The sequence below is a fragment of the Solanum dulcamara genome, chromosome 8, assembly GCF_947179165.1.
Source record: "Solanum dulcamara chromosome 8, daSolDulc1.2, whole genome shotgun sequence".
NCBI classification, from domain to species: Eukaryota; Viridiplantae; Streptophyta; class Magnoliopsida; order Solanales; family Solanaceae; genus Solanum; species Solanum dulcamara.
In genome coordinates, this window is record NC_077244.1 from 52,986,665 (window position 1) to 52,998,901 (window position 12,237).

At 35.9% G+C, this 12,237-nt stretch overlaps 1 protein-coding gene across 1 annotated transcript; it reads left to right on the top strand.

Moving 5' to 3' along the window:
• Window positions 1–2,775: 2,775 nt before the first annotated feature.
• On the top strand, window positions 2,776–9,235 carry LOC129898702 (DEAD-box ATP-dependent RNA helicase 7-like). The gene is made up of 14 exons (XM_055973343.1): window positions 2,776–3,398; window positions 4,877–5,011; window positions 5,111–5,251; window positions 5,331–5,442; window positions 5,639–5,709; window positions 5,935–6,089; window positions 6,184–6,295; window positions 6,558–6,659; window positions 6,748–6,808; window positions 6,897–7,065; window positions 7,141–7,237; window positions 7,320–7,414; window positions 8,309–8,442; window positions 8,721–9,235. The coding sequence occupies exons 1-14, from the start codon at window positions 2,892–2,894 to the stop codon at window positions 8,909–8,911; spliced, it is 2,082 nt and encodes a 693-aa protein (XP_055829318.1). The 5' UTR covers window positions 2,776–2,891; the 3' UTR covers window positions 8,912–9,235.
• The last annotated feature ends 3,002 nt before the right edge of the window (window positions 9,236–12,237 follow it).

The following is a 12,237-nucleotide window of genomic DNA, read 5'->3' on the forward strand; positions in this document are numbered from 1 at the left end:
AAGACAAAGGCGGGGATAAGAAATTATTTAGGCTAGCCAGGGCACGGGAGAGAAGGGCACGCGATGTGGATCAAGTGAAGTGCATTAAGGACGAGCATGGAAAAGTGTTGGTAGACGAGACCCTCATTAAAAAGAGATGACAGTCCTACTTCCATAAACTCTTGAATGAAGAAGGAGACAAAGAGATTTTGTTAGGAGATTTGGAACATACAGGGAGGCATCACGATTTTGGGTGTCGCAGAAGTATTACAGTCGAGGAGGTTAAGGGTGCTGTTCGTAGGATGCGCTGGGGAAGAGCAACCAGACCTGATGAGATTCTTGTAGAATTTTGGAAGAGCGCGAGCTCGGTAGGTTTGGAGTGGCTAACTAGGATATTTGATGTCATTTTTAAGATGACAACGATGTCCGAAGAATGGAGGTCGAGTGTAATGATCCCTCTATACAAAAATAAGAGAGATATACAGAGTTGCAACAACTATAGAGGTATCAAGCTTCTAAGCCATACTATGAAAGTGTGGGAAAGAGTGGTGGAGATGAGGGTGAGGAGAGGCGTATCTATTTCAGAGAACCAGTTTGGATTTATGACGTGATGCTTAACTACAGAAGCCATCCCTCTTATGAGGAGACTAGTGGAGCAGTATAGGGAGAGGAAAATGAACTTGCATATGGTATTCATCGACCTAGAAAAGGCTTACAATAAAGTTCCACGAGAGATACTATGGAGATATTTGGAGGCTAAAGGTGTACCTGTGGCGTACATTAGGGTGATCAAGGACATGTATGAGGGTGCCAAAACCAGGGTAAAGACAGTAGGAGGGGACTCAGAGCACTTTTCAGTTGTGATGGGGTTGCATCAAGGATCAACTCTTAGTCCATTTTTATTTGCCTTGGTGATGGATGGATTGACGCGACAAATTCAAGGTGAGGTGCTATGGTGTATGCTTTTCACGGACGACATAGTCCTGATCGATGAGACTCATAGCGGAGTTAATGCTAAGCTGTAGGATTGGAGACATACCTTGGAGTCTAAAGGGTTTAAGCTGAGTAGGACCAAGACAGAGTACTTAAAGTGCAAGTTCAGTGAGACACCTCATGAGGTTGGCACGGAAGTTAGGCTTGGTGACCAGGCCATCCAAAAGAAAAGTAGTTTCAAGTACCTTGGATCTATTATGCAAGATAGCGGGAAAATTGATGATGATGTCACACATCGTATTGGGGCAGGGTGGATGAAATGGAGGCTCACTTTCGGTGTGCTATGTGACAAAAATGTGCCATCACAACTTAAAGGCAAGTTCTATAAAGTGGTGGTTAGACCGGCTATGTTATATGGGGCGGAGTGTTGGCTAGTTAAGGTATCTCACGTTCAAAAGATGAAAGTTGCTGAAATGAGAATGTTGAGATGGATGTGTGGGCATATCAGGAGCGAAAAGATTAGAAATGAGGCTATTCGGGACAAGGTAGGAGTGTCCTCGGTGGAAGACAAGATTCGGGAAATGCGACTGAGATGATTTGGGCATGTGAAAAGGAGAGACACAAATGCCCCAATGCGGATGTGTGAGAGGTTGGCCATGGATGGTTTCAGAAGAGGTAGGGGTAGGCCGAAGAAATATTGGGGAGTGATGATTAGACAGGATATGACGCAGTTATGACTTACCGAGGACATGACCTTAGATAGGAGGGTGTGGAGGACCCACATTAGGGTAGAAGGCTAGTTCATAGTCTCGTTATTCTTCCTTATTAGTAAGCGTATTAGCACACTATAATTTCTTGTGGTCTGATTTCTGTTATTATCTATTACTTTATGTACTTTGATTGCTCTATTTTATCTGTGTTGCTTTCGTTATTTGATTTTCCATATCGCTTTTAACTTCTTATCCTTATCTGACCTCTTTTTATGCTTTTACTGAGCCGAGGGTCTTTCGAAAACAGTCGTCCTACATTGATAGGAGTAAGGTCTGCGTACACTTTACCCTTCCCAAACCCCACGTTGTGGAATTTCACTGGGTTGTTGTTGTTGTTGAACATTGAAATTGAATTTTTAAATTGGAATGGATTAGGAATTAGGATGAAAGGATATGTTTAATGATGTTTTAACTGGTGATATTATTTTGTTTTTTTAAGCAATGAAACCTCGCAAAATAGTATTGTAAATATGCTTGAAAAATATTAGGAGTGATCTCTTTTTGGGGTTTTATACTTAGCACCCTAGTTCTAGAGTGATACAGTGTGAAGGGCTAATTTTTTTCTCTACTTAACACATTTTTTGCTCTACTTAGCATCCTAGTTATAGATTGACACATTGTAAGGGGTAACTTTTTGTTTTCCTGTAATTACTCCTGGATCTGCCACCCATCAGAGTATATATATATACTCCGATGGTATCAAACAGTAAACGCGAATTAGTAGTTAAAAAAGGACATAACTGCTGGTAAATAATTTCTCTTTTTGGGTACAAATATTATTTTCCCAAAAATAATCTCAACATACATACATTACTAATATCAGCATTACTAATACAACATATTCAATAGTATTTTTATACACTCCGTAACAAACCACCCCTTAATTTATTGCCAATATAAGCCGCTAGGCTAGTTAATTCTTCTATACTTCGAGGAATGCTAGCCCTAAAACTGACTTTCGAACTCCCAACGTGTCCAAAAATATCTTACCACACTCCCACTTGAAAAACATCCCCTTGGGGCCTTTGTGTAAGTTTATTAAATCGGACGGTAAGCATTCATTTAATCGATCTCATCAACCCCTATAAAAGCTGAAACCCTAAACCCAGCCTCCTCCTCTTTCCTCTCCTGCTTCTGCGCCTAACTGCAGCAACACACCCTTTTCAGCAGGAGACCATTCCCCTTACGCTCATACAATCCAAATTTATCATGCCTGCACTTGTTGTAACTGATGAAACAATGGCCTCCGAAGTATCCAAAGACCACAAAAAGAAAATGAAGAAGACACCTAAAACTCCCACCGACACCACCGATGATCTTGAAACTCCTACTGATAAGAAAACCAAAGAAAAAAAGTCTAAAAAATCCAAGATTGATTCTGGGTCTGATTCAGAGGACGCAAAAAGGAGCAAGAAGAAAGATAAAAAGCGAAAAACTTTGGACTTGGATGATGAGAAGAGTGATACGAGCTCAGAGATTTGCGAGCCGGTAGATTTAAAGAAGAACAAAAAGGCTAAATTGGAGGAGGAGGAGGAAGAAGTGGTTGTTGAGAAGAAAGTCGAGGATCCTAATGCCTTGTCTAATTTTAGGATTTCAAAGCCTTTAAAAGAGGCTTTGAATTCTAAGGGAATAGAAGCACTTTTCCCTATTCAAGCTATGACTTTTGATGATATTCTTGATGGATGTGATTTGGTTGGTCGAGCTCGTACTGGTCAGGTATGAATTCAGCTCTTGATTCTATCATGCATATACTTGGTTATGTATATATTGTGGATGAGTTTAAATGGAGTAAGAACTAACTCTTTTTGGATGATTGTTACAAATTATTTCATAGTGTATGTATTAATATTGTATTTTGTTGTATTTTAATGTATTGATGCATATAATGTTTGGATAGATTGCATTGTTTTTCATTGTTACATAATGCCACACGGACAAAGTAAAAGATAAAATATGATTATTAGATAATAAGTAATGACGAAATGATAAAAGAATCAGCTTTACACAAAATGTGACTTTTCATTGTAATGACTAATGCAACCATGGATTTAACTATAACAACACAATACAATACAATAGGTAACAACAATCCAAACAAGCTCTAAGGCATTGTTGTTGTTGTTATGGTCTGTTTACTTTCCTTTGTTTAGGCATAATGAAGTTAGAGGATATCCAATGTTTATTCATTCATGAGAAAGTGGGATCTTCATAACTCCAGCTCGCAGCTTGGGAATATCTGTTTCCTGTTGATTTTTATCCTGTAACTTCGGACTCAGTGGGGGGCGACTTCCAAATTATGGTCTCATTCTTCCCTTTATTCATGATCCTTGCAGCTGAATTATAAGCACTAATAATTTTTTTAACTGAGCTTGGTTAATGACCTATCACCATTACTTGCCATCGTTATAAGGTTTTGTTTCCCACATTTATTTCCAACCAACAGATACACATATTTCTTATTATGAATGTCCATTAGGAAGAGACCTAGAGTCCCTAAATTTCTTGCAGGGGCGGCTCAAACATACCAGTGGCCTAAAGCCAAATTCAAATGGAGGCCTTAAATTTTAATTTTTTTTTAATGAAGTTTATTATAGTCGGTCCATTTAATCTTTCTTGAGACATATAATATCATAGATTTGTCAAACTTCTAATAATTCTTTCTTCCTTATATGAAAAGTTTCTATTTTTTTTATAACTAATACTCAATATTTTTTAAAAAATATATCTTATAACCTATTATTGCTTAAAAAATGAGGCCCCTCAAATTAGGGAGCCTAAGGCTAATGCATTTTTTTTAGGCTTGTCGAGCCGCCCCTGATTGCTTGTAAGGTTCTTTGGTCTACTTGCTGCTAGAGATGCACATGTTTCCTTTGATGAGAAGCTTACTTTTGGATTGTGATAAAGGTTCTTTGGTTTCTTTATTGTCATATATACAGGTTACCCTTTTGAAGAGAAGTTTATGTATGAATTATGAGCTAACTGTTTCCTATTATAAATTATTCATTCATCAAGATTTAAGCTAAACAGAAAGAGTGAAATTTAGTCCTCATGTTATGAATGTTAATGGTAATTTGACTTTCCTATTGATTTTGCAGCTGCCAGAAATTTCATGATAATGCTTCTGACTATTTTGGTTAACTAGATTGTAAAGCAGAGATATGACTTGACTTTAATTTGTGTTTCCGTATTTGCAGGGTAAAACATTGGCCTTTGTTTTGCCCATATTGGAGTCCCTAACAAATGGTCCTACTAAAGCATTGCGGAAAACAGGATATGGGAAGGCTCCTAGTGTTTTGGTGCTTTTACCAACTAGGGAATTGGCACTTCAGGTATATATTATCAGCCTTCTCTAGGCGGTTGTGTCACTGACTGTAAACCAATGGGTTGCATTTCTTGCAAGTAGCATCTTGTTAATTTATTAATCGCAGGTGTTTGCTGACTTTGAACTTTATGGCCGAGCCGTTGGGCTCACTTCATGCTGTTTGTATGGAAATTCTCCCATGGGGGCTCAACAGGTTCAACTAAAAAGAGGAGTTGATATTGTAGTGGGTACTCCTGGAAGAGTTAAGGTAGGGTTTGCTGATTTACAAGTTGAATTTCATTCACTTTTATGGAGTGAAAATTGACTGCTTCAATATTCTGCTGCAGGACCACATTGAAAGGGGAAATATTGATTTCAGGTCTTTAAAGTTTCGTGTTCTTGATGAAGTCGATGAAATGTTGAAAATTGGTTTTGTAGATGATGTGGAATTTATTTTAGGTATGCGATGAGTCAGAAGTCTCTTGCTACAGATTGTTCGGTTTTACCCCTCCATATCTGTACTATGCTGTTACAGATGTTTGGATGAAATTCTTTGACAGCTGACCAGTGCATTACTGTTCTGTTGAGGGATTTTCTATATTATGGTTATTGACAGTTGTGCTTTTCTGTATGTTTATTCCTTTGTTATTCAAAGGCAAGGTCGAAGATGCAAGCCTAGTTCAAACAGTTCTTTTCAGTGCCACTTTGCCAGACTGGGTGAAGCATGTACGTTAGTTGTACCTTTTGTTTTTGAATTCATACTACAGTATTCAGTACTGGGGAATATTTCATGCAAAATTTGGTCTAATGTCAGTTCAATTGCTCTCTGCCTAAAGCTTGGTAAACAAACCACCTTGAAGTTGGGGATTAGAGGGTGGGTGGGGATGTACAACTGCTGTGCTCTGAGCTTGCACTTCTTTCTCTCTTACTGAAGCATGTTTTTTGTGCCAGATTGCTTCCAAGTTTCTGAAACCAGATAAGAAAACGGCTGACCTTGTTGGTAACGAGAAAATGAAGGCCAGTAAAAATGTGAGGCATATTATTATTCCATGCTCTAGTTCTGCAAGACCTCAGCTGATTCCTGATATCATTCGGTGCTACAGCAGGTTGGTCGCTTCTCATTTTCCAGTGTCTTCCATTTAAAGCATGACAATGAACCTCTGAAATGATTATATTTTTTTTGTTCCATAAATTTTTTAGTGGAGGCCGGACAATTATTTTTACTGAGACAAGGGCGCTAGCTTCAGAGTTAGCTGGCTTATTGCCTGGGGCAAGTGCTTTGCATGGGGAGATACAACAGAACCAGCGTGAGGTAGAATTTTTCTGAAATACATGCTTTATTTTATTGTGCTCTCCTCATCTTCCACCTTCTTCTTTTTGGGTTCTTCCCTTTCTGTTTAGAAGGATTTCAATTCCTTAGAATTAACCACCTTACACTGTTGATTATACAAATATGAAATATGCAGTATTTGTCATCAACCTTCCAGACTCATTAACAAATTGATAATTATGGTGCAAGTCTAGTTTTATAGTAACAAGTAACAACCCTTTATCTGATTTTCACATGTTCTCAGGCTACACTTAAAGGATTCAGATCAGGCAAATTCCTGACATTAGTTGCCACAAATGTAGCAGCCCGTGGATTGGATATTGATGATGTTCAGTTAATAATCCAGGTTTGTTACCGAATCCATGTTCCATGTTTGATTCTTAAACTTTATTGGTATTTGAGTGCTGATTGTGATGATATTTCTGTTCGTAAAGTGCGAAGCCACTAGTGATGTTGAAGCATATATTCATCGATCTGGAAGGACAGGACGGGCAGGTGGGTTTCTGATGTTGGAATTGCTCTCATTAGCTTTACATATATTAGGAAGCATTCTTACTAACTTTATTTTTCTGTCACATTCCAGGAAAGACTGGTGTTGCTGTAATGCTGTATGATCCGAGGAAGTCCAACATTTCTAGAATTGAAAGAGAATCTGGTGTGAAGTTTGAGCATTTATCTGCTCCTCAGCCAGCTGATGTTGCTAAGGCAGCTGGGAAAGAAGCTGCTGATATAATTGCGGATATTTCCGATAGGTCCGTATGGTTTTCATTTGTGCCGGGTTAATTCAAATGTATCATTTCATTAATTTTCATTTCAACTCTCTGTAGTGTCATACCCGCATTTAAGGCTGCTGCAGAGGAACTTCTGAGTACCTCTGACCTATCACCAGCAGAGTTGCTCGCGAAAGCTCTTGCCAAGGCTGCTGTATGTTTCTGTTGTCTTTATTTATTCTCTCTGGGAAGCAAACTTGATCTTACTGTTGACTAACTTGTGTCTTGCTTTCTAGGGCTATTCTGAGATCAAGACTCGGTCGCTTCTTACTTCTATGGAGAACTGTGTTACTCTGCTTCTTGAGTGTGGGAGACCCATCTTCTCACCGTCGTGAGTATATATAATTTGAATATGTTGTTTCTCGACTTACATCTAGTTTGCAAGTAGGAATTGTGCACTTCAATGCCTCAAGTTGTGGGTGTGTTCAGTATTGAAGGAAATGTTTTCTTGGAAAATGTTTTTCAGGAAAATAAGTGGGTGGGTTTCTTACTAAGTTTTCTATGTTTGGTACACAAGCAAAACATATTATCCTAAAAACTTTTGTAGATAATCTAGAAAAACATTATGTGTAGGGCTATGTTGCTCGGACTCTTCAAAAAAGTCAACTGGTGTTTGTCGGATTCCCCAAAAGTGGTGTATTTTTGGAGAATCCGATATGTCTGCGGCATCGAAAGTGAAGAGTTTGTGTAACTTATGTGTAGGGGTATGGGGTGGTTGCATGGGGCTACAGGGGTGGTGGGGTGAAGATGAGGTGTGTTGGAGGGTGGAGAGGAATGTCAATGTGGAATGTCACTTCTAGAGCTTGTTTTTCCTACTTCCAATAGGGAAGTCATTTTCCTCATTTTTAAGGAACTTGTTTTGTTTTTGGAGGAAATGTTTCCCAAAACTTTTGACCATCCGAACATGGAAAAATTGGAAAATATTTTCCTCCATACCGAACACCCTGTGATTGTTCTGAGTGTGACTATTTTATATCATTTTGAAGTTGATAAAGGAATTTCACTAAATGGATTCTCAATGTCCACAATTGGAAGCAGTGAGTTCCGTTATACATTTACTGCATCTAACATAGAGATTTCGTTTTGCTAAGCAGTGCTCTTAGTTTACATCAGACTGACCTAAATTTGTTTCGAGACATGATGAAGCTGATTGCCATTGCAGAGCCTTATAAACTGTTGTCATATTCAGTCCAATGATTCTGATTTTTTTTACCATCATTGTCAGCTTTGTCTATAGTGTTCTGAGGAGGTTCCTGTCTGAGGAGAAGGTTGAATCAATCAATGGTCTTACTTTGACAGCCGATGGAAAGGGGGCAGTTTTTGATGTATCTGCTGAGCACTTGGATGAATTTCTCGCAGGTACATTTCTCCATTTTTCTGCAGATGATTCAATGGACACATCACATTATAATCACTCAGTAGTAGTAACATAATTTGTTCTTACGGTAATTTCATTCATTAGAGTAGTTCACTTTATTTTTGTCATTCCTTTTTTTTTTTGGTTCATCTATCTACTTACGCAGTGTAGCTCTGCCTAGTTGCTATATTTGATTAATGGGGGATCATAACTTCTGTAGCTTTTCCTAATCTCTTCTTCTCCCTTATCTTTGTCTTCTCTTTTCCTGTGGGATTTTCAGGCCAAAAAACTGCACATGGGGTAAATTTACAGGTAGTGGAAGCGCTGCCTCCTTTGCAAGAAAGAGAGAAGCCAAGAGGTGGAAGATTTGGAGGTGGTGGCCGTGGTGGCTTCAATAACAGAAGAGGCGGAGGTGGCTTTTCTGGAGGAAGAGGGGGAAGAGGTAATGGCAACTTTGGTCGAAGATGGTAAGGAATGGTTACACAATTTTTTCGGCAGCTGACAATACAAGAGTTTGTCCACAGCTGCTCCAAAATTTTGGTATAGCGAAGAAAATGTATGAGACTTCAGTAAGGTTTCTTCTGTATTAATTATTAATTTATATAGGTTTTTCCTCTCTGTACTCTGCTTCATTGTGCTTTTTGCTAGTTGGCTTTCTTGTAGGGAAAAGAATTGTAGTATTCCGGGTTTTACAATATGTTTGGTTAGACACTTCAAAGTAATTTATATGTTTTGTATGGTATTGTTGCCTGCAGAAATCAGATGCAATTCAATATTATGTTTTCTGTTCTGTTATAGTAGTTATTTTCATCTTACAACAACATATACCCAGTAAAATCTCAATTGTCCTTTCCAACTAGTAACACTTTTTAAAAGAGACTTCAACTTTATGAGAGTTGTAGTACCCTCTTATTCTTGTTCAAGGCTCTCTCCAATAGAAGTGTGAAATAAGAAAAAAAATCAGCATTTGTTTCATAAAAAATACTTATGATTACTTGATTTATTTTAATTTAGTTTCAGTTATTACGGAGAGAGTTATCTTTTTTTGGGGGGTATTTTCTTGCTTCTCTTCCCTCCCCATTGTTTTTTCTCCTCATTTTTCCCTACTGTTTGTTCACTTTTCTTCTTTCTCCCATCTAAACAAAAGATAAAACAATTTAATAATACAAGGTTGGGTTCACTCAAATTTGGGTGGGTCATAATATGTCAAGACAATAAATGGGTTAAGATTCAACTCAATTCAAATTTGTTAGGTCAAAATGGGTCATAAAATGGATTAAGATTCAACCAAATTCAATTTTTATTAAGTGTAATTATTTATTTGTTTTTAAATTATTTTTCAGTACAACATTATTTCTTTTTAAAAATATTTTAGTACAACATTATTTCTTTTTAATCTTAGTTATTTTATTTTTAAACAAAAATATCTTAGTACCTAATAAAATTATCTTTTTTTTATTTTTTATGGCTATATAGCATATCAAATTTTTAAAAAGTCTTTTAAAAATATTTTGATAAATTTGTCATGAGCCAATTTAGAGGTGAATAGTAGTTCATTTTTGGAAAAATTAGTGAACTAGTCAAAATTCTCAACTTATTTAGTGAAAAGGACTACAGTTTAAAAAAATTATCAATAATAGCTATATTATAGTTATATAGCAAATTAATAGTATCCCAATAGTTTCTAATTTTTCTCAACTTTTTATGTACACGTTTTTAGAGAAATTAAAAAAAATTAATTGCAAAGTGACACACTCTCTTAATGGTCACGTTTCTTTCTCCCATTTTTTATTTTCTCTCTAATTTGTTTTTTCAATTCCTACTTATCTCTCTTCATTCTTCTCTGTTTGTTTTTCAATTCCTACTTATCCCTCTTCCTTCTTCTCTATTTTTTTTTTCAAAATTCCCAAAATCTCTCCCCAATAGAATCCCACTGATTTAGGTAACAAAATAATCATCATATATCATGGTAGATTTTTATTGACTTGTATTATCTATTATTTCTCATTATTTGCATCCTCCTAAATCTCTTTTTATATTTAGTATTTTCTTAACAATATTTTGTATTCATTACTATTATCATTATATCTGTAGATTTTAAGATTATTGTATCCTTTAACAAACAATATTCATTCCAATATATATGCTTATTATAGTTGTATTCATATTAGTATGTATTTAATCCAGATGTATGCCACTTATATTTGGAATTTTATCTACAATATTAGAGTGTATTCAATCCAAATGTATGTCATTTAATTAGTTATAGTAATTTGATATCTTTTAAATCTGTATTTTTGTTAATAGAAATTGTATCCTTTAATTATATTTATAGTTTAACCGAAAATGATACCCTCTATCTATCATTTATTTTGTATTTATCATTTAGTATTGTATATTTTTCATGCAAATTGTATTTCATTGAATTTTTGTATCCTTCCTGAATATTTATAGGCAAGTAGATTTGTATTCCATTGCACATGATTTGTATTTCATTAAATTTTTATATTATTTCTGAATATTTATAGACAAGTAGATCTGTATTTCATTTTACCTGATTTGTATTTCATTGCATTTTTTGTATCCTTTCTGAATATTTATAGGCTAGTAGATTTGTATTTCATTCAACCTGCTTTGTATTTCATTTCATTTTTGTATATTTTCTGAACTATGGTCCAAATTTTTATTATTAGACCATCTTTTTTGTTTTATGTATCATTTCTTAAGTTACATTCATTTTCTATAAGCATGCTTGTTGTGTTTTCCGGATCGATCTCTTTTTTGTAGCCACAAATTTTAACAAACGAATTGCATTTATACAAGAATTGAATATCATTAATGGAGGATGAGGAAGAAGATTGAAGTAGAGGAAGCGAGAAAACTAATAATTTGAAAGATACTCTCCCATAATTTTCTCCAATCTATTTTCAATTACTTGTATTATATTAAGTAAAAAACAAAAAAAAGTGTTTAAATAGAAAGTCAAATTATTGCCATTTTCAATAAATATTAAAATGTAGCTAGAGAGTCCTATTAAATACTAAAATATTATTCTTTTGAAAATTTCCTCTTCACTTTTTGATTATTTTTGAAAAAATTACGCTAATTGGCAAAGGTGAATAATAGTTCTCCAAATTTAGAGAACCGCTATTCATCCTCTCTATTTCACTTTTTAATTATTTTAGAAAATATTACGCGAATTGGCAAACATTACTAGTGTATTATTTATGTCACGTCCCGGGAGGGTACCCTAGACGTAACCGGCACTCAGAAACCATTTCTGGCTCCCAAGCGAACCACATAGCCTGATCACACATCCGTTCATTCATTCATTCAGCGGAAAGTTTAAAAATAAAGAATAAATTAGCGGGCAACTCAAATCACCCATCCAACTCAAAGAATAAAGGCCATGGGCCGACAGATCAACTAAAATATTTGTCATTTAAAAGTAGTTTGACAAGAATAACTCAAGGATAAAAATACTCAATCGACTCATCACTATCTAGTCTATGAAGCCTCTATCACTACTATCTAATTGGTGCCGATGACATGTTCATGGCTATCTCAAAAAAAAATAAAAAGGGCTAACTCGATGTAAGAATACACAAACGGTGTCCTCTAAATGTAGGGGAGGACTCACCAATACGCTGAGTGCAAATAGATCCCCAATGATGCTCCTATTGACGATCTCATAAACCTGTCTCTGCATCATGAAACGATGCAGGCCAAATGGCGTCAATACGTGAAATGTACTGGTATGTAAAATGGCAGAATGAAACATACCTCAAGGAAGAGTA